Source organism: Corylus avellana, chromosome 4 (assembly GCF_965113065.1).
Source record: "Corylus avellana chromosome 4, dhCorAvel1.hap1.2, whole genome shotgun sequence".
Classification (NCBI taxonomy): domain Eukaryota; kingdom Viridiplantae; phylum Streptophyta; class Magnoliopsida; order Fagales; family Betulaceae; genus Corylus; species Corylus avellana.
The window spans coordinates 32,163,721-32,186,186 of record NC_142493.1 but is presented as its reverse complement, the minus strand read 5'-3'; the positions used below and the strand labels follow the sequence as shown (position 1 = coordinate 32,186,186).

General features: G+C 35.8%; 2 protein-coding genes across 2 annotated transcripts; one reads left to right on the top strand and one right to left on the bottom strand.

Annotated features, from left to right (window-relative positions):
- Positions 1-1,085: 1,085 nt before the first annotated feature.
- On the bottom strand, positions 1,086-7,120 carry LOC132177301 (S-adenosyl-L-methionine-dependent methyltransferases superfamily protein). The gene is made up of 7 exons (XM_059589564.2): positions 6,797-7,120; positions 5,032-5,686; positions 4,686-4,896; positions 4,200-4,494; positions 3,506-3,895; positions 3,057-3,134; positions 1,086-1,681 (listed from the first exon to the last, which is right to left on the bottom strand). Exons 2-7 carry the CDS (start codon positions 5,677-5,679, stop codon positions 1,450-1,452), a joined length of 1,854 nt encoding a protein of 617 aa, XP_059445547.2. The 5' UTR covers positions 5,680-5,686; positions 6,797-7,120; the 3' UTR covers positions 1,086-1,449.
- A 6,186-nt stretch (positions 7,121-13,306) lies between these two features.
- LOC132179778 (CAAX amino terminal protease family protein) lies at positions 13,307-19,060 on the top strand. The gene is made up of 10 exons (XM_059592548.2): positions 13,307-13,623; positions 13,761-13,852; positions 14,036-14,143; positions 14,654-14,736; positions 15,032-15,165; positions 16,571-16,620; positions 16,741-16,833; positions 18,130-18,221; positions 18,410-18,516; positions 18,674-19,060. The coding sequence occupies exons 1-10, from the start codon at positions 13,405-13,407 to the stop codon at positions 18,716-18,718; spliced, it is 1,023 nt and encodes a 340-aa protein (XP_059448531.2). The 5' UTR covers positions 13,307-13,404; the 3' UTR covers positions 18,719-19,060.
- Positions 19,061-22,466: the final 3,406 nt, after the last annotated feature.

Below are 22,466 nucleotides of genomic sequence, written 5' to 3'. Positions count from 1 at the left end.
CTCTGTTGGGTTTGATGATCCATGAAAAGATCGAGTTGAGAGATGGGACCTGCGCAGGCGAAGGTTCAAGACTCAGACTGGCTTCACTGGAGGCTGGAGCATTAGCAAATATACTTCCTGCTCATGTCGATGGATGGATATACTAAGGTATGTAAACATTCTATTATATGGATTAAATATAAATATGTTTTTTTTTTTTTTCCAGTTATTTTGAGACATTGGTCGGCAAGAAAGTTAAACCGCAAATAAGTTACTGGGCCAATCAATGTCTGTCTGTCATTTCTGTTGTCGTCTGATTCTCTAAGATACATTCATTTGCCCAATAAAATTTTCATAAGAACAAAAATGGTGGACCTTGTATCGTGCACCATTCCATCAGAACTGATTATCACCATCACCAAAAGGAGCATGTAAATGTTTGCCATTGCAGACAAATCTACAATTCTTGGTTGCTTTGCAAATTGCACATATGATCTAAAGAAATCGAATCGGCGTAAAATACTCCCTACCATATAAACCAATCTCTTCCACCGCGGATGTCATGGACCCACCCACCAAACTTAATTTGATGGGGCCATAACCCATTGCCCTCTCTAGTCTCCACGTTGCCCCCTCAAAGGTTTCAAAATTGACTTATATTTCTTGAAAATTTATTAATATTCAAAAAAATTCCTTAAAAAAATGTATTTACTATTTACCCTCCTCTCACTGTTCTCTCTAACAAATGATAATGTCCCTGTCTGAATGAGACATTTTCTATGGCTTCATTCACACTACTTTTCATCTCGTTCTGTGGAGCTTTCTATTATAGAGACCAAGTGCCCGGTTCAAAATGCACAGTTTAAAAAATAGCAATTCAAAATGTAATTAATAAAACCGTAATTTTTAAAAATGCTATTGAGCGTTTAGTAAAATATGTACAATAATGTTGTTTTTTGTCTTTAAAACATGATTTAACTTTTAAAATCATGCGTTTTCAAAAATGCTTTATCTGGTCTACAACGGGACACCGGCAAAAAGATAGTTGAAATGTTGACAATGCATTTAGAATGGTATTATATGCATGCCCTTCTGACTATAACATCGCACTTCAAAATAATTAATTGATGCCAAAAATGAATAACGCCGTAACCCTTACAAGCATAGCTTTGTAGCTAGTCTGTTACAAATTACTACAGATGAAACACTGGGCCAAAGCTTAGGTTAGGTAAACATGAACCCTATAGCCCTTCTCCCTATGCCAAAGGACTCGTGCAGCAAAAGTGCTCATTCTAAGATAAACGAATTTGGGTCAGGACTTGTATAACAAAGACCATTGCTAGCCTAAACCATGCCAGTTTCCGCTGCAATATTATAAGGTAATAGTAGTAACGCCACGCGGTAGATGCCTAATTTTGGTATTTGTCAAGATGGAGCGTTACAAGAGGTTCCACTTTGCGTCTTTTGAACTCACTGTGTGGATGTGGAGTTTCCACCTACAACCCAATACTGCTTCACAGCAACCAATATCTTCTCAGGAACAAGGGGACCATCCTCATGGTCCACCATTTTAGTATCCCACCTCATCCCTCCGACTATTTTCTTCACCATGATTAACACATCAACCTCATCACGGAATATGACTGCTCCTTCAGGTCGCAAAATCCTGTCCATCTCCAGGAGAATGTCCTCCACATTGCATCTGCATACATTTAGCAGTATATACAAGTTATAGAAGCGCAGGGAAAAAAAAAAATAATGTATGTCTAAATTAAGAAACTGAATCTGAAACAAAAATGGTTGATTCTTTTAATAGCAAGTATGACTCATCGGCGTCTAGCAAAGTGGAAATCATCTATAAGAAATTTATAAGGTGACTAAAACCAAGCAGGATTTCATCATATATAATTCGACTCTTTTAATGGAATCTACCGAAGATCAGCCTAAGATGAAGAAGTTAATAGAAAAAGCCACTACATCACCTAACCGGAAATGCTCTCCATAGGCTGCACCAAGCACAAAGCTGCTAGGAAGTGGCTCAGCTTCGAACCAATTAAGAGACTCTTTGAAACTGGGAAAGCTTTAGGTAGGGCAATTTTAAGCTTAAAGCTGCGAGACAGTAACTGAACTTCAGCTCACCCAAAAACTAGAATAGGAGTTCACCAATTAAAGGATTTGGCTTAGGTGTTGTGAAAAAATGCTATATTTTTTTTTCAATGGTCCAGATTTAATTTCAAGTTATCCATGAAAAAAAAGAGAGAGTGAAATTAAATCTAAATTGTGGTTTACAACACCTAAGCCAAATCCCCAATTAAAACTCCAAGGTAAGCCATTTTTTCAAGCTCAAAGGATCAACAAGCCTAAACTAATTACGTACTAGCTCCACTTCAGCTCATTAAAAGACTCAGATGGGAGTACCAACTAAATAAGGTAAGCCCATTTTTCAAGCTCAAACGCTCAACAAGCCCAAATTCATTAAATACTGGCTCATAAAATGGCCTAGGCATGCCTCATGCGGTTAAGAGTCACATTTTTTTTTTTGAGGAGTCACATAATACTACTAGATGTAATAGGTAGACAAGCTACATAAAGCCAACGGACCACTGAGATATGATAAGTGAATTAACTCAATTTAACTTCAAGATATGATGGTTGATATATATATAAATTAAGATGAGCATCAAATTCCAACATGCCTTTTCCTTTGGTTTGGGGGAGCTGTGTTATTAGGCAAACCAAACAGGCTAGCCAAGTTCAAGATGTCATTAGGTTCAGTCAAAGTTCAACCGAACCAGGCTTGAATAGTCCTCGTATGTCTCAAAAGCACATTGAAAGCCAAAAATCTAAGGCCGCATAACGGAAAATGTTGTTTACACATGACCAGAAATCACTTTAGAAAAGGCTAAGCATAAGCTTCATGCTTAGACAATAAAAAATGCTGTGACTATTAATGAGTAAGTGGATTATATATTTCTTATATAATAAAGGCTGGGAATGACACACTTCAAAAGAGCTTAAAAGACTTGAAATTAGGATTTGAATATACAAGTACATACTGTACATGAAGTAATACTTACTTGTCCTTGTACAAACTGAAAACACCATGGGCATGAATAAGGTCATATGTCCTTGGGTATGTGGAGAAAGCTTCACACCTGAACCAGCAAGATGATTAAAAAAAGTAGTAATCATTATTATAAGGCTAAAAAATGAAGAAATAAATTAAATAAAATCCATAAAAGCTGTGGTCAGACGAACTCTGCAATATTAGGTATATATAAGTGATTAAGAACCCAACACAAGAGGGGCCAAAATGAACAAGTAGCAAAATAGATCTCCACAAGAAACTAAACACTTTCTAGTGATACTCTAAAAGCTATGTACTTTAGAATGAAAAAAAGATAATTTGAATGAGAAGTAAATACATTTCCTACAAAACTAGTAAATAGGCTAATAGTAAATACTGATGCTTTGTATCTTAAATGATAAAACATGACCAGGATTCTGGAAGTTGAGAAAGTTGTACCAGTCATGATAGATGCCAATCAATCCTCGATCATATACGACACCCAGCGTACTTCTCTCAGCTATAGTGGGCACAACATTCATGACCCATAATTTGGGAGATGCAAGTGCTGCAGCAAAACTTCCCAAACCGGCATTCATATCCATTATGTTGCGGTACCTTCCTGAGTCAATAAGTTTATTGATTTTCTTATAAGCAGTTGCATGCTTTTTCCATTTACTGTTGTCCTCCTGGTATGTCTCAACAGACACTCCAGGAACAGATCCACTAGCAATTCTAGGAGGAACAGAATAAAGCCTTTGTGGAAACACCTCCAGTTCCCCACCAGCAACTTCATCTGGACTACTGATGTCAGGATATGGAGTTATGCATGCCTCCATTTTCTTATACCTAGTGATTACCAAAGGAAGAGAATTTTAGAAAACAATGTAATATATGTCAACAATATCAGCATGGCTCAGGTTTAAGATTCTGTTGAATTTCAGAATGACCAAGCCACTAAAGCAAAAGTTCAATGTTAATAATTTTCAGCAACTTAATGATATTCCTAGGTTAATAATCCAGAGGCCATTAGTTCGGGTGATATTGAAATCTGGATATTGTCAATTTTTTTTTTGCAGAAATATAATGTAACGTGTTGTGTTGATATAACTGAGATAAATTGCAACTTTTTGTTTTCTAAATGCATGCATACCAGACATCATCTACTCCGTCAGATTTGCAAAAAGTAGCCCGTGAATCGTCTTGTCGTCCACGACATGATTCAGCATTTAATCTCTTTCTCCAAATGGCAATTTCTCCCTTTTCATACTTCTTCTCCCAGCAAAGTAGTTTGGCAATCTCTTCTATTTTTCTTTGTTCCTCCTGAAGTTCCTCCTTGGGACGTTGCCATGCTTTGTAGTTATTCTTCCAATTGATTGGAGGACCCGAAAGGACCCAGTAGCCACCAGGTCTAAGAACTCGATCAACTTCCATCAGATACTTTCCGTCTGCAAAGAGAAAAATAAAATATGCAATTTCACAGACTGCTGACATCACAACTTTGGTACAATATAAAGGTTCCATATATGACAACACGCAGGGAAAAAAGGAAGGCAAAATGGCAAAACTTCATGCCCTTTCTAATAAAAATATGAATGCTCCATAAGCAGACATACTGTTCACAGTATATAGTCCTCACCGTTTGCTCCCCATGGAATTAAGCAACGAGAACAGTGAGCCATGTCAAAGGCCCTAGATGGATATGGTAGCTTGATGGTACCCAAAACACCAATAACAGCAGGTACACCCCTTTCAAGAGCAAATTGAACCTGTGCTTCGTGCGAGTCTCTTGGTGCAAATGACATGGCAAGAACATTTCTACTTAGAAGGTATGCCCCCCAACTGGCAACCTGAGCAAAATAAATCATTGATAGAATCTTAGAAATCACACAGATAAACAGAAAAGTTGATCTGCCTCCTAGAAAACAGAGAAAAGGGATGTAATGGGTAACAAAAAAGTCAGAAAATTTGACAACTTAACATACCCCACAACCAGTGTCCAGTGCAGTTCTAACTGTTCCATTGTCAATTGGTATTACAGAGGCAAGCTGATCAATATATTTATCTGCCCCTTGAGGAAACTGTGTTCCTCCACCAGGGAACCTGAATACATTTCCCTCATACTGAATCCAGTTCTGAACTGCCTTCTCAACTGTCAAGCTCTTATATGGTGCATTTGCAAAAGGTACATAGTCTCGACTCTTTGGCCAGGGGAATGGAGTCACATATCCCTTTGGTGCTGGGATTAGGCAATGTAACTTCTGTTCCTCAGGAGGACAATGTCTCTCTCGATAAATCATATTTTCCCGTGGGAAAGTCATGGCACGTCTCTGATCTTGGCAGGGCGTGTAATCAATGTAACGAGGGCGGCATGGTTCAAAAACTTTGGGTTTTGACTCAGATTCATCAATAGTCCCAGCTTCGCCACCATGATGAGTCTCGAAATTTAAATTTGGGACTATATTGCAGTCTGCCCCACCGTTAGTGATTTGCATAGCGATTCCATCTCCCTTCCCAAAACCACTTCTCTGCCATGCACCCAGTATATAGAAAAAACAGCACAAACCAACTACGATAAAAATTTGTATAGAGCTCCTAGTCCTACCATCAGCTGAATTTGTTTTTGTTGCCATATAGCATCTGAAAAAAGTACCCACACTGTTTTAGTACCAAAGAAAATGAAGAGCCCCCGCAAACTTGAATGCTAATCAGCACAGCAAAACCATACACACATGCATGAAGTCAAATATGCTAATGTCTTCCACATATCAGAGACCCATATTAGAGAACCACAAAATCCGAGTTGCATGTCTTGTATTCAACAATAATTATAACCAAAAGCACTACACAGGACCATGAAATTAGAACTAGTTATTTCTTCAGCAATGTTTCCATTTCTTTTTTATAAGTCATTTATCCAAAAATAATAAGTAACTGACAATTTAATCAGTAAATGATCAGCGATAACCAAGAAACCATTGAAATCTCAGAGAACAAAAAAAAAAAAATGTCAAATCATCCCTAATCATCGTGTAGAGGAAGTATCCCAAAGACACAAATGTATGTGAAATAAAAGGTAACTTTAGATCTACCGCTAAAATGGCATTTCCTCCATCCATTCTGGGTAAGATTGTGGGTTCAAGACTCATCTGGCGCATATGTAACTTACCAATAAAAAAAGGTTTACCTCAAGGAAAAAATGAAAAACAAAAAAGGGAAATTTTATTATCAGGAAAAGAAAAAAGAGGAAAATCCCTCAGCAACAACTGTAGAGTATCTGATAGACGAAAGAGAGTTGTAATTGAAGTTTGAGCTAAAATAATAAATCCTTCCTTGTTTCCTTTTGGCTAAAAAATCCAGCATCCATATTTTAAACCAAGAAAGATCCGTTTGGTCTCTGAGAAACTGTAGTGAAGGAAAGAAAAATTTCAAACTTCGAATCTCAAACCTCTATCCATCAATTGAGATCCCAAAAATGAAATCAAAAACAAAAAACAAAACCCTCCACTTCACACAGCTTATTTCAACTACAAGTCCTCAGTTGGCTTCATTTTACCAGCTCTTCAAAACTTTGTTCATATCACTCAGCAGCCAAAACGAGCAAAATTTACATAATTGACCCAAAAAAGAAAAGAGAGGACAACTTTCGCAACTAATAAGCTTGTGTATCCCATTACCATAACAAACTAGTAGGAGTTAGATCTACAAGGAAAACAATAATGGTGCCAAAATAACATGGAGATCTCTTACCAATGGCACGAAAAAGGCGCAAAAGGCAGCGAAGCGGAAGATCTCGCCGCTTTTTTCTTCTCTGAGCAACAATCAATGATGAAAGCCGAAGTGACAGTGAGACGTGTTGATAAATCTCTGCAAACCCTAAGCTTCGCAATCAAAGCTTTACAGAAAGGACTTTGTACATGTTCGATTGTGGTCTCATAGAACTGCGTCTTTTTGTTTCAGTGCGATCGTGAACTTGGAAGTAATCACTCACTCTCTCTCTCTCTCTGGACTTATTTTTTTGTAGAAGATATTAATAAAAGAGAAATGATAGGATAGAAAGAATCCAATAAGACACCGTACCAGACGAGGATCTCTGTTCTCCTTAGTTTAGGATAGCTACGTTAACGGGATGCACCGCGTCGACAGCACGTCGTTATAAAATATTCTGTTTAATTTCTTTTCTATGAATTAAGGCTAAACCAACGAGTAAATAGATTCAGTAATTATTGTTTAATCAATTACATGATAGTCTAAAGGGAGAGAAATGTGGTTATGTTTGTTTAAATTTTGTTTTTTCTTTTGTTTTATGTTCTTAAAATATAAGTATTAGCAAATAATTCAAAATACAAAAAACACTTTATAAAACACAAAAGCAGTTTTTTCGTTTATGTTATATTAAAACATTTTATTTTTTCAAATACAAAAATATCTCATAAAATATATTAACAACAGCAATGTTATAAATCATATTTTTATTATACAACAATCTCATTATGCCGAGTTGTTGATGTTGAAGTACTAATCCACCATTGGTTCGTTGAGTTGGCACTACCGCGTTGGCATAATGGGATAAAAAAAAGTGATTTCTAGCATGTTAAAATTTTAAGTGTCACGCATAGCTTAAGTTCAATTTTAACTATGTATGTATATAAGCTTTTTGACGGTTGTTTTTATAACATAAATTTTAAGAATGAGTTTTACATGAAGTTTGTATTGGTTGGTATTTAGAGTTAGACACTATGCTGAATATGAGATTGTTAGAATTGAGACTCTGTGGTCGAGTTATGAAAAGAGTAACCTATATGTTGGATTAAAATAATTTTTTAATATGTATGAGTATATGAGATTTTCAAATCCTGACAAAAATTCCTATGATTTATTTGAATACCAAAACTATCGTTTACGAATCACATACGATATTTTTGATCTCCAAAAGAATTTGCAAATTGACTCACTCGTACATAAGAGTCATGATATAATAAAAAGGGTTAAATACCTAATTTTTTTTTAGGGTTTTAGCACTTTATTTTTTGCCTTCTAAGGTTTCATTTTGATCACAGGAGATACCTGTGGTTTTGATAAAGACGGAAATAGTATCTCTGTTAAAACTCCGTTCAAAACTTAAAAGAATGTCATGTCAGCACCAATCAAATGTCACCACGTGTCATGTAATTAATTTAAAAAAAAAAAAAAATTAAAAAATTAAAAAAATATATTCTTTCAAAAAAAAAACTTTTAATCTTTTTATTTTTATTTTTAAATTAAAAATTTAATTACATGACACGTGACGACATTTTATTGGTATTGACGTGACATTCCATTAAATTTTGGATGAAATTTTAACGGTGGTAGTATATCCATATTTATCAAAATTACAAGTACCTCCTATAATTCAATGAAACTCTAAGTGACAAAAAATAAAGTGTTAAAACTTTATAGGGAATTAGGTATTTAATCCTAATAAAAATGATAAACTTTATATAATTTTTTTTTTTTTTTAATAAAATAAAGAGTTAGTGCTAGTAATTTTTAGTGTACGTAAGTGGTAATGGAGCACCTCGTTTGCGAAAGTGTGCAGCTGTGCGTATCGCACAAATCACAGCTGCGACCCAGCTGGGTTTCGGCGGGACCCACGCGCAATTGAAGTGGGAGATCACAGACGATGGGCTCGGTAAACGAGGGGTATGGGTCCACTCCCATGCCTGCGTGATTGCCGACCATGGGCTCATTAGTCAGTGCTGTTGAATGGTTTTGGATCCGAGTGAGATGTGGGTGGGTAAAGTTAAAGTATGTCGAAGGTGTTTGTCTGCTCGCTAATACGTGTGACTTCGAGCACGAGGGTGATGTTTACTCGCCAACCATCGTTTGTCCATAGCCACCAATGATTTTGGATGAAAGTCCGTCCGTCCATTCGGATGTAACGCCTATCAGTATCTAAACCCGTAAACCATCTTAATCTATCAGTATCTTTACATTTATTTTGTGATACGACGTGCTTTAAATTATTGTTTTTTATATTTATTTAAAAAATTAAATATATCACATTAATGAGTGTAGAATAATGTAATAAATGAGTGTGAAAATATAAAGGTTGCAAGTGTTTATATTATTATTTAATGAAGTTCACATTTAAAAAGTTTTTTATATTTAAAATATGAGAAGGATTTACGTTAATATTTATTTATTTTTATTTGGTTTTACAAATTAAATATATAAACTATTAAATTTGTAGACTCAATAGTAAACTCATTAATTTTACTATACAGATGATTAAAAGATGAATAATGTTATAACTCTTCATAGAGTTGTCCTAGAGTTCTCATAAATGTGATATAACTTTTAAAATTACTGTTGAATTTGAAATGCGATGTATTAACTTTGATCTATTGGTAATTTTAAAAGTCACATCACATTTGTAATGACTTCAAGAGGACTCTAGGAAGACTTATAACATTACTCTTAAAAAATTGTTAAAGATATAATGAATTATATCATTTATCTTTAAATAGTTTGTTAATTTAAAAGAATATATTTTCAAAAGATAAATGATGGGTGTCAATATTTTTATCATATTTTCCCCATTTTATTTAATTTTTTCAAATTTGCAGACTTATGTGGATCATAGACAAATTCAATGATAGATCTCATAAATCTAATGGTTGATCTATTAAATTTGCAGGAGAATATAGAAAAAATATAGACAAATTATTGACACCAATCATTTCTCTTTTCAAAACAATTATCAAATAGTTTTTTTTTTTTTAAAAAAAAAACCATATAAGTTTTGACCATCTAATATGTATACATATTTTTCTCGAGTAGCCGACCATTTGGTATGTGAGAAATGATAAAAAAAATATATATATATATTCTCTTAACCATCTTTCAACAATTTCCATGTAATAAATAAGTGAATTTATCATTGAATTTCTATGAGATCCACATGAGTTCATAAATTCAACTTTAAATCAATTAGAACTTTTGCGGGATCCACATAAATCTACAAATTCAGTAATAAATCTATTAGATTTACAAAAATAAATAGTTAAAAGATGATTGAGAGAATAATGTACAACATAACTTTAGTCTACAAAATGGCATCCAGCTCCATCGACATCCTCTTGAAAAAAAAAAAACACAAAAAAAAAAAAAAAGAAGTTTCAACAAGAAATTTCTGTCCTATTTAGGTAGCTTCTTGATGTCAATAATGATGAAATTGGATGGGCCAACCGCCAATCCAATATGGCAAAATAAAGAAAAACAAAAGCTAAAAACCTCTTGTGCCGACCAGACGGCAAGATCATGGTGGGTTTACTAAAAAGTAAAAAGAATATATTTAGCTTCTTTTAAATATTCATGATTGAGTTGGGTCAACTTTCATTTTCAACTTGGATCATGGATTCAATACGTGGCCCTACTTTCCGAAACAAGCATCAACTCGTTATTAATTAGCAAGCGACTTTGGAGGGTCAGGCTAAGGCCCCATTAACGTTGAATTTTTAACGTTGTTTATTCAACTTTATTCCTCTAAGCTTTTCTTTCTTTAATCCCGTGGATCTAAAATCCGGCAGAGTTTGCTGGGTTCAGATCAGATCAAGCTTCTCAACATTAATTTAGATTAAAAAAATTGAAACAAATACATTGCAGGAAGAGCTGATTATGAGGAAGTTGGACCATGTAATTGGGCCTATGATCTGCTCTTTGGATCCTATAAATGGGTCTTGGGCTCGGAAAAGGCCCATTGTGGCTCCTTTCCCATGACATGACTTTTCTGGGGAGTGAGGGCCATGTACTAACATGACATTTCACTTGGGAAATTTAATATATAGGATATTCCCCTCGGGAATATCCTATATATTAAATTTCCCAAGTATCCCCTGGGCCCTGAGTATCACCTACTCAGGTGATACTCTCCCCGGTGATACTCTCCCCTGAGTATCACCTACGCTGGATGGATGGTGAAGTTCTTTTTAACTTCATATAATAAATCTGGATTCAAACCTGATCACCGTTCAGAGTAGAAGGAAGGGTAAATGGGTAATCATCTTCACGCACCATGCTGCTCTGTCAACTCTATAATATTTTGTATTCATTATTCTTAATCTTGCATCGAAGTGAATGAAAGAGATACTAACAACTGAGGTAAACCTTTAGGGATCAAGCCTCAATTTTGGCTTTTTTGAAGCTCCATTTGTCATTTTTAGCCATCCCCGCTTATCAATGCGTCTCACAATCGTCTTCTTTGACCTCTTTCCACTCCGTTGCCGAGCATTTTCAGCAGTTTCTTCCCTATTTTTCATACATTTAAGGATCTAAAATACTTTTTGTTTTTTTATGTTAAAATACACCCCGATAACTTCCCTTAATCATTATCTATATCATTAAAATATTTATTTATTTTAATTATATTATATATATGAAAGGAGAGATGAGAGAGTAGAGAAGAGAGAGAATTTTTTTTTTATTATTTTTTATTTTAATAATCATAAAGATTGCAATAGTAGAACCCTATACTTTGGGTTTCACTGTATCGATTTTCATAGTTGAGGCTTATTTAAAGAGTTTGCTGTGGGACTTTTTTTTTGTGATTTTTTTAACATATTTCCTACACATAGGGAACAGACTCTCTAAGAATGCTCTTATAGGGAGTCTGTTGAGAATGCTCTTATACGTATATGGCTGGCCTTCACGGGCAGACGTCAGGCTTGGATTTAACACACCTTCACATCCTTGTCGTCTGCGCTACTGATTTTACTGATTTTTGGGCTTTTAATAATCATAAGGATTGTAATAGTGGAATCCTATACTTTGAGTTTCACTGTAACGATCTTCATGGTTGAGGCTTATTTAGAGAGTTTGCTGTTGAACTTTTTTTGTGATTTTTTGAACATATTCCCTACACATAGGGAATAGACTCTCTAAGAATGCTCTTATAAGGAGTCTGTTGAGAATGCTCTTATACGTATATGGCTGGCCTTCACGGGTAGACGTCACGCTTGGATTTAACACACCTTCTCATCCTTGTCGTCTGCGCTACTGATTCTACTGATTTTGGGGCTTGAAAGAGTTTTTTTTAGCTATTTTTCTGTATTTCTATTGTATATTATTTTCATTTTTTGTATTGTTGCTTTCAGCTCAACTCAAACTGGTTGGCTTCAGAGTTCAGACTCTTTGTATGTGATGAAAATCTCATTTCCGTTGTTCTTTTTAATTTTTGTATCTTCAGTTTAATTGAAAGGTGTCAACATTTAAATTTTTAGGAATTCTCTTACTTTTGATTGTTTTACTTATCATGGTGGGTCACAACTTTTATTAGCCGCATTCCCAAGTGACTTGGGTTTTCTTTGGTACATTAAGGTGCTAATTGTATGTTTAGCTTGCATTTCTATTTGTTTTTTGTTTTATTCTTGTAGTTGTTGTTGTATGTAATTTGTTTATAATATACTTATATATATAATATAAGAAAATCCATTTGATTATTAGACCGCTTTTAATATAATTTTTTCTACATTTTTTTTTTTTTTGTTTTGTTTGAAATGAATTGAGAGATATAAAAATAAAAACAACTTAAGCACAACGCTATACAAAGATAATGTCTATAATGCAATTAGGAACTTCGTCAATAAGGACTTGTTTCACACTACAGGATAATGCTTCCTTCACCAGGCTATGAGCAGCACCATTGAGATTTCGTTTAACATGTTTAACCTTTCAATTTTGTAGACAATTAAGCAATCTCCTCGCCTCCTCCATAAGATGACTATAATGACTCAAATTTCTCCTATCTTTATTAAGAGCGAGGGAGTCACACTCCATAACCACCATGTAAAACCCAATTCCCGACTCAACTTAATGGCCTGTAATGCTGTTGTTGCCTTTCACAATATCAAGCTCAACGATGTAGTCTTTTGACGCTATCAAAGTCGCCAACACCTCTTCCTTACCATTTCTAACAACCACACCGATACTCTTATTCTTTCTACTCTTATCCATAGCCGTATCCTAATTTATTTGTAATCACTCTCTCCCTTGGGCCATCTTTCCAAGAGTTAACTAATCAAAAAGCCTCAAGAGACTCTGCGGCACACCCGATTGCACTAGACGGTGGACTAACCTTATTAATTATATTCTTCATTATTTTACTAATAATCAATTTATATAAAATATTATAATAAAAACCATAGTATTTCAAGCATTCGCCTACTATAATTATAATTTTCCTTTTATTAGAGTTTTGAGCACTACGTGTAGGCTTGTAGCTGCAGCCTTATCCTACCGAGCAAGCGCTCGCTCTGCTCTCAGGTCTCAACCGTTGCGACTGAAGATTTTTTATGCTAAAAATTTGAATAAAGCAAACAATGGTGACGATGCTACTCTCATCGCTAGCTCAATCTTCTTTGTGCTATCGTTTCCCCGCTTCACCCAAACCGTATTCGGCGAAAACCTCGGCGAAACAAAGCCGTGCCCTTGCTCTCCACCGGTTCTCGTCGCGCCGCCAGTCCATTTCCAGGAGAGCGCCGCGCTCAGTCTGCTTTTTCAGCGCCGACGAAAAATCTAAAGCCGAGCTTCAGGAAAAGGTACGCTTCTAAAGCTCCGAAGTTCGAATGGCTAGCAATCTATTTAAGCAAAAAGAGAGAGTTCAAATGAATTTGTTAGGTGTAGATGAGTCTCAAAGGAAACCTAAACAAATTTCTGTACGCGAATTGTATTTCAGAAAACTGGATTGGACTGGCAAATTTTGAAGCAGTGGGACGTGCCCTGGGAATGGCAAACGGTTTCCTTGACTTCGCTTGCTTGCGGATTAAGGTGTTTGTTTTTCCGATGCCGAAATATTGTTATGTGCTATGAAATTTGTGAAACAGAGTAACAAACTATCTTATGGGGTCTTAATTAAAGAATGTTTTAGCTAAATATGTATATATATATAGTCCAAGATGTTTCTTGGTTTTCAAACTTGTGGAGTGAAATTAATGATTTTTTCCCAGGCAGTTTTGTTTTGACAGGGTTGGTAGAGGCAGCAGCTATACCGTATCTAGGACTTCGCATTCAGGAGCTAAGTTTAGACGAGAAGGCTGAGTTACTGTTCTTCGATCAGGGGTATTAGTCACCACGTCCTTTTAGTATTTTTTTTTTTCTGAGCTCTTTTAGTATTTACACATTGTTTGGTTCTGCTTAAAGAGCTATTTTTGCAAATGTAAAACTTTGCCAGCCCATTTGGGAACCGATCTTTGTATTTGGGTCCAAACACGTAAATTTTACATTCATGTCTGAAAGCTGAAATGTTTCCCGTATCACGTAATTGTGTTGAAAACTGTGTATTTTTCTGCAGAATGTTAACATATTGTCTGTATTTAGAATTCTCTGTTCGATATTTTTTCTTTAGGAAACTTATTTACCTTCTAGATATCAATTGGATGCGATGGATTTCTTCCCTATGCTCATATTGTTGGTCTTCTTAGGCTTCATAGACATCTTATTTGTGAGCTGTAAAGTCACCCAGTTTCACATGGAATTTAAAAAACTTACAATACTTTTACATGTAAGTTGTTTTTATGCCAAACCATCGGTGTAGTAGATAATCACCTTTGTTTGTTGTTGTTTTGGCAGCATTACTACTCTAGCTGTACTTGGAATTCTGTATGGCGTGGCCAACAATTTTCAACCACTTCCTGAAGACGTTTTTCGTTATGGTATCAGCCTTTTCAGACTTACTATTTCTCTTTCATTACAAGCGTACAGGTTTACACTTTCTTCTTGTTGATTGGCAATTCTCCCCCAAAAATGTTGCCTTGCTCGACTGGGCTGCAAATCCATTAAGTAAATTAAAATTGTCATGATATAGTGCTTTTTATATGTAACTCAATCGTATGTCTCAATGAGATAATGAATTTTGATGGTCAAATTAGTTCTTGGCAGCTGTATGGTTGTCTAATCTATATATTTTGGATCCCTATGCTCAATCGGTTGAAATAATATTTGTTTCAGATTGGAGGGAACCTTTTAGTCTACAGAAAGGGTGGCTCTTGTGGGCAGGGATTGGTCTTGTTGGTGCTATATCGGCCGTTGCATTGACGGGGGCTGCTACATCCTTTTTTAGCGGCGAGAGTCCACAAAGAGAGGTTCGGAACTGATCTGGAACTTGGTTTTAGTTTCTTTCTTTCATTCTTTTGGTGCAGAGGACCTTGAGCTATTTTACAAAATCAGTAGGTCCAAATATCAAGGAGTAACGTCTACTCTGAAAAATACAATAGATCCCAAACTAACACCTAGAAGGGGTTGAATAGTGTTTACAACCAATAATTGCAATTTTAAGAATCTCACAAATAAAATGATCACAATCCAAACAAAATAAAACACAAATAACACAAAGATTTTGGTGGCAAAAAGAATTTTTTTCAAGAACTCTTAAAAAAAAAAAAAAAAAACCACTCCGAGGCTAGCCAACCCCAAAAGAAATTTCACTATAGAAGAGCAATTGTTACAACCATTCTATACTTCAAAAACATTTGCAATCTAGACACAGGCTTGCAATCCCCTATCTCTCGCTGCAGCGGTTCCAAAACTCTAGCCTTCTTCTAGGGAATCTTCTCCATGAACGAATTTGCTTGCTGCAACTCGGAACTCTAGCACACCAATGAACTCACTGATGGTACTCTAGCAAACTGGTAGGGGCTGAAGGTTTCTGTGGTTTGAAAGAACTATCTGGGAAATGTTTTTGTCTTTCAATTTAGGCATAGGGAGTTTAGAATTCTCTCCATGGTTATAGAGCAACTGCACTTTTTCTCATAGAAAATCGTGCAGGGCTTATATAGGTAAGGTAAAACATTGGGTTAAATATGGGAAATCGTGTAGAGAAAGCAACACTTGGCGCAAACTCGCTTGAGTGAGGGTTGAGCAAAGTTTCTGTTTGGACGTTTAAACTGGTTCGCTCGAGCAACTGGCGTGCAAGAGATCGAGTGAAGTTTTTGTTTGAGCTTGGATCCTTGTTCGCCTGAGCGTCAATCTTGCGAAGGATTGAGCAAACTTTCTGATTGAACTTCGAACTTGTTTGCTTGAGCAGAAGTTAAGCGAGAGTCGCGTGAGTCTTCATAAACATGAATTCTTGAACCTTCTTTTGAACTAGACTCAACCCTAACACAACCACAATTAAATACAACCCAAATAACCCATGTTTTGACACTGGGATTTGCCAACATACACATAAACTTAACATACTCCATCCCTGTATCATAACTATTATCAATATGGGCTTTTTCTATGAGCCATTCATCAAATTTTGCAATGAATCCTTTTATGAAATATTGTTCACATTTCCATAATTATGGGCTACCTCTTGTCATTTCTTTGAAGAGAAACATTTATGTTTTGGCGGATTAGATTTTATCCTGTACACATTTACTGAAAAACTACTAGGGTAGTTACTCTGGTGATATTCTGAGATATAAATGGATATTTTAGCTTATACAGTTCTCTTGCTTTCTCTATGTAAGGGATCTCTATGTAATCTCTGTAACTTGGTTTCAGACTGATGCTCTAGTTCGCTTGCTTCCACTAATTGGATCTTCAAGCATCAGGTATCTCAAGAAAAAACTTCATGGTTCTGGATATTCTGGCTGCATCCATGCCAAACTGTTAGACTTGCCGTCATCAGGAGTTGGCGACTTATCAGTTTAATTGGCCGTATTTATTTGTAGCACTGCTTGTTTGGTGGGGATCACTGGTGTCTTTGCTCCACTTCTTGAGGAGACCGTCTTTCGGGGTTTTTTTATGGTGTCCCTAACTAAGTGGTAATAGTTCTTTTTGTTCCTAAATTTTCAGTTTCCATTTTAATGTTGCATGATATGAAGAATTTTTTTCTTTCAAAACTTAGTGTTTGTGAACTTAAAAGTTTACTCTATGCTTAGCAACATTGATTGTTTCTTCGGACGTTGCTCCCAAAATGACATGACATTTACCAACAAACTCTGAGGTTGAAGAATGTAAAAAATTTTCTTGCCATTTAATGCCAATAATTTCTTAGTCCCCGTGGTTTGCAGGTTTAAACTGAGTTGGTGAAGCCTTGAGCTAGGTGCTTTTTTTTTTACTATAATTTGGAGATTTTTTCATACAACAGAAGTTGTTGACATATAAGAAGGTCTTGTGAATAAACTCTGGCTCAAATAGCACCTCTTTTCTTATAAAAACTGGAGAGGGTGAGGCTGTGGATTCAAAAACAATTGGGTGCATATATAAACTACCTATTAAAAAAAGTACTAACCTTTTAAAGCTAAAAAAAGAACAAAGAAAAAAAGATACACAACACAGTTCTTAGAAATTGTGAATAAGCTGAAATTTGATAAAAGAGCGATGGAGGAAGTGGGGAAAGTGCTCTGGAATTATGTGGTCAGCATGTTCATCAATAAAGGGGAAACATCTTTTGGAACAAATGTAGGGCCATGAATGCAATCTTTTATGGAACATTTCACTTTCAAGTAACTCTTAGTATGAGAACAGTGGAACATGGATGAGAGGGATAAGTGCCGACACAAGACAGATTGAACCTGATATAATTGCATTTAAAAGCAACTGTACTAATTGAGAACAAGATGAAAGAAGGTTGAGATAGTCATGTTCTGTTTAATAAAGATTAAAGGGTGAAGTAATTTGGTGTGATGTTGACCCTGTTGAAGATGCTACAAGAACTAGGTAAAAAGGCGTAACAATGTGGATCAAGACTGAGGAAGGACATGCCGTAGACAACTGCAGGCATGGCCTCCATAAATTAAAATGAAATAAAAAATTTATGAGATAAATCCCACATTAGGATAAGCTTGACTGTTGTTAGATTGGGTAGTCTAGTAAATACCATTTGTTCTCATGCATTTTCTGCACTTTCTTCCATCCCCTTTTTCCATATAAAATACATTGCCCATCTTTTCTATATCTATAATTGTTCCTTTTATCTCATCAACAAAGCCTTGTGCCCATATGTGTTGAGGGTGATATTGGTTCTGATTGATGTTAGGGAAATTACTTGGGTTTTTACCTGCCAACTTTTAAATGCCCATCTGTTTGTTTCCGTGCTTCTGCTCTTACTTCTACAGGGTACCTACACCAGTAGCTGTCATTATAAGTGCAGCTGTATTTGCACTTGCACATCTCACTCCTGGAGAGTTTCCCCAGCTGTTTGTGCTAGGTAACATGTTTACCCTGTAAATACATTCAAAAGAAGAATAAATGTGGTCAAGATCTACACGTTTTAAGTTTCCTTGATCAGATTGTAAAATATGAAAGGTTTTAGAATATCAAACTTATTTCTCTCTATTAGACATCAAATTTGTCCATCTACTTCCTAGAACCAACAGTACCTCGTGATCCCTGCAGGGACTACTTTGGGACTTTCATATGCCCAAACCCGTAATCTTCTAACACCCATCACAATACATGGTTTTTGGAACTCAGGAGTTATATTGCTTCTTACCATTCTTCAGGTAAGTGTTTTGTTATGTGGTATGTACGTTTGCTTAATATGCCCGTCCACTGTTATTCTCGTACTCTGTAGCTCGAGGACAACCAAGCATAGATGTATTATGTATCTCGTTGGTGTTAGTTTTGTCTCAAGTCCTAAAACTTCTTCTCTGGGTGCAGCTTCAAGGTTATGACATCAAGGAATTGCTGCAAGCAACAACATAGGGGTTTTTACTTTTTATTGAAAACCAGAGCTTGTGCAGGCTGCACTCTAGGCTTATTTACCATGGGACCATACAGGTTTTCGCAACCCGACCCCCCCTCCCCTGCTTCCCCCCACACCTTTTTCTTTTCTTTGTTCTTTGTTGTACAGGTGATTAAGAGTAGGAAAACAAGTGATGCAAGTGAATATATGCAAAAAAAATTGGTTAGTCAATTCTCTGCCACTGAGGTTAAGAGAACAACATAAACATCGATCTTTTTAGCAGAATTGTGCAAGTTGACTTATCACCAACTTATTTCATCATTTGTTACTTCATAATGGGTTTATGTTTATTTATTTCTCAAGCTGATAACTTTATACAAACACGTAGCTTTTTGGTCTTTCTAATCAGTGTCGGAATTTATGGCTCACGTAATTAGCGCAGCATCCTTCCAATGGAAGCTATCTGATTTAGATGCGACATTATTATTTGTAGATCTGTGTTGTATTAATTAAACGTGTTACTAACCAGTCAACTCTGTTCCTCAACCAGCCAAGATCAGAAAGCGTGACTGTAGCTCAGTTGGTGAAAGTTAATGATAGTGGCTGAGTGCTATGGTATAGAAATCAGAGGGCATGAGAAATTTTACAATGGGATACTTAGAAATCCCTAATATTGATCAAACCCAGATTCGATGGAATTGTTCTGGCTATTGAAGTAGGGAAAAACTTTTAGCGATGTGCTGTAATTGAAGTCAAATTGAAGGCATATGCTAGCGATGTGCTGTAACAATTGACCACTCCGTGTCATAGCATGTGAAGTGCCTCCAGAGATGAGCTCACATAAATGTGATATATGCGAGAGGCAAGTAAAAGGGATCGAACTTGTTATAAAATAAACTAATCCATTTAATTTGATAGAAAAGAAATATATATATAAAAAATTACCCAATCTTGTGCTTAAGTGTCAGAAATTGTTGGATGGCGATAGTCTACAATCCCCTACCCAAAAAGCAGAGGCCATGATTTATTTATTTTTAATTGTTTTTGTAAGGCTTGCCACTATGGGATGATACAATGAGTGGAAAGAAATTCTTTTAACTCGGTCTTTAAAAGTGTTATGTGTTTGATCATATACTTCAACATGTGAAAAATATATATATATATATATATATATATATATATATATTTTTCACATGTTGAAGTATATGATATATATATATATATATATATATATATATATATTTCAATGTTATTAAAAATCATGTGAGAAACACATGCTAAAGGGCACGTGATACTTTTGAGACTAGGTTGGATGAAACTTTTTCAACTCAATTTAGAGGAAATTTCTGTTAGGATGAGATTCAATTAATATTTTGTCTCAATAAATTGGTGTTAGGCCAAAGATGATTTTGTCAATGGTTGTCAAATGATAGTTGTCTGCTTTATAGAGGAGGAGGAAGTTTGAGATTGAAAGTTTATGATTTGTGAGGATTTAGGGGATAAGATGATTGATTATTTTTCTATCCTTGGCCAGGAAAAAATCCGAAGAGGATAAAGGGGTTAAAATATGAAAATAAAATACAAAAAAAATTAAAAAAAAAAACCTTAAATGCTTGCATCTACCATACTAATGCTCACTATGGTTAAAATTTGATCTTATCAAGTTGAGTATTTGCCAGAGTGAGAAGTAGGACGGTAGCAAATTAATGTGGCAGAGAAGATGGCAACTGTTAGCAAAGTGGTTGTCGATATAAGTGGTGTCAAAATTGCTTCATTCGACAAGCACGGTGAAGATCGGCACTTGTGGAATCAGTAGGTATTATTTTTGTACCAAAACGTACAAGACCTACTACAACTACTTGAATTTTAAGGGAAAAAAAAAAAGTGTGTTAGTGATTTCCAGACACCCTAGCTAGATAAGGTCACAAAAAATGGTCTATGATTTTATCTTAAAATGTGAAAGTACAATAAAAAGATAATCAAGGAGTAGAAGTAAAAGAGAAAAAAAGAAATTTAAAGTGATTCAGCTTTAAGAGGCTTACGTTCACTATTGAATATATATATATATACAAGATCTTATTTAATTATAGAGCAAAATGAGTTAAATCATACAATCTTAAATGCATAATGTTATTCTTCACAAATATTGAATAAAACCCTATATATGGATTCTAACAATTCACAAATAACAAAAAAAGAAAAAAGAAAAAAACAATTCAACCAATCGAGGCCTTCCACCATCCTCCCTGGCCTCCTCACTTCCCTTTTCCGCCAGCCGATCCTCGATCAGTCCACTACTCGCCGGTGCCCGATTTGTTCTTCGGCCAGCTATCACCGCCACTGCCCTTGTTTTTTGGTGTTCTTGGTGTTTGTTTTTGTTGTAATTTATTTTTGTTTTACTGTATTTTTAGTTTCATTCTGCTGTTTGTATTGTTTTTTGTGGGTTTTTATCTCCCTGCCAGGACTTGGTTTGATTTTGAGAAGGAGATTGATGTTGGTGGTCGTCCTATGCCGGCTCCTTTTTGGTTCTCTGCAGTGCCTACTTTGCAACAACCATTTAGCAGTGGTTGTTGGTTTGCCCGCAATGATCTCTTCACGGAGGTTCTTTGCAATTCACACCGCCTTGTGCGGTCTTGGAATAGGCCCGTCTTGCTTATGATTCTTTTGGGATCATTGGTAATTACCATTGCCTACTGTTTGGTCCTTTTGGACTGGATCCAGAATCTGTTCTTGTATTTGCACTGTTTTTTATCATTTGGGCTTTGTTGTTGGGTTGGCCTTCCCTCTTGTTTTTATTTCAGTGTTGTTTTAGTTTATTTTGAGTTTATTGTTGGGGAGCCCACCCCTTTTTCGTTTTCAGGATCTCTCACTTCTTTTTCCGTTCGGATCAGAAATGGAAAAAATCATTTCCTGTAGCTCTTTCCTTATTCAATTAAAAAAAAAAAAAACATATATATATGTATATTCTCTTTCTTTTCATGAGGCCCTGAGCTATGAGGATAACGTACGTGGCATGCACCCACGTCACTGGTTTCGATTTAAATTGGGGTAGGTCTACAATTGATCCGCCATACATAGATTGCAGAGTGTATTAGGCATGCACCTATACATGCATGTTAATAATTCAGAGATTAATGTATTCACGCGGAAAGAGGCATAGATGCTTGAGCTTGAAGAGTTTGACTCATATTTTAACTTTGTTTACACGCTTGGGTGGCAAACCCTAGGTCAAGGAACAGACACAAAGGGTTCCAACCGAGGGCTAGATTTGGGGAGTTTCACTGATTTTCTAGTCCCAAGTTTGGCGTTTGACTCACTGAACTTGCCTCATTAACTTCATGGTACTAATTGGCTTTCGCTTGCTATCCAAGCACTAGACATGGTTAGCAAAGTTTAGTATCAAAATTTGGACCTAATTAATTAATTAATTAAATTTAAGGACAATGAAGGAAATTCAAATTGTATTAACTTGGTTTTACTAAAAGCAAGAAAATTGAGGAATTCTATACTCGGGTTTTCGGAAGCCCACACTAAATCACATAATTTGACTTATGCATGCAGTGTAAATGACCCAAAAACCCACGTCTCCTTTTCAACAACACTTCACTCATAGTCATAACGTCTATATGACTATATGCATGGGTGCCAAATTTTATATATATATACACACACACATCTCTCTAGGGTTCGTTCTAGAAAGAGTTCGATGGCTTCATAGAGGCAGCCTTCTTGCGCCAGAAATGATCATCATGTGGCACATGGACAACG

Excerpts from the sequence above, each read along its gene's own strand:
- LOC132177301 (XM_059589564.2), bottom strand. The coding sequence starts at position 5,679 with ATGGCAACAAAAACAAATTCAGCTGATGGTAGGACTAGGAGCTCTATA. Across the intron at positions 4,495-4,685 it reads AATTCCATGGGGAGCAAACG|ACGGAAAGTATCTGATGGAA; the intron begins GTGAGGACTATA and ends TTCTCTTTGCAG. Across the intron at positions 1,682-3,056 it reads TTCAGTTTGTACAAGGACAA|ATGCAATGTGGAGGACATTC; the intron begins GTAAGTATTACT and ends AAATGTATGCAG.
- LOC132179778 (XM_059592548.2), top strand. The coding sequence starts at position 13,405 with ATGGTGACGATGCTACTCTCATCGCTAGCTCAATCTTCTTTGTGCTAT. Across the intron at positions 15,166-16,570 it reads GCGAGAGTCCACAAAGAGAG|ACTGATGCTCTAGTTCGCTT; the intron begins GTTCGGAACTGA and ends ACTTGGTTTCAG. Across the intron at positions 18,222-18,409 it reads TCCCCAGCTGTTTGTGCTAG|GGACTACTTTGGGACTTTCA; the intron begins GTAACATGTTTA and ends TGATCCCTGCAG.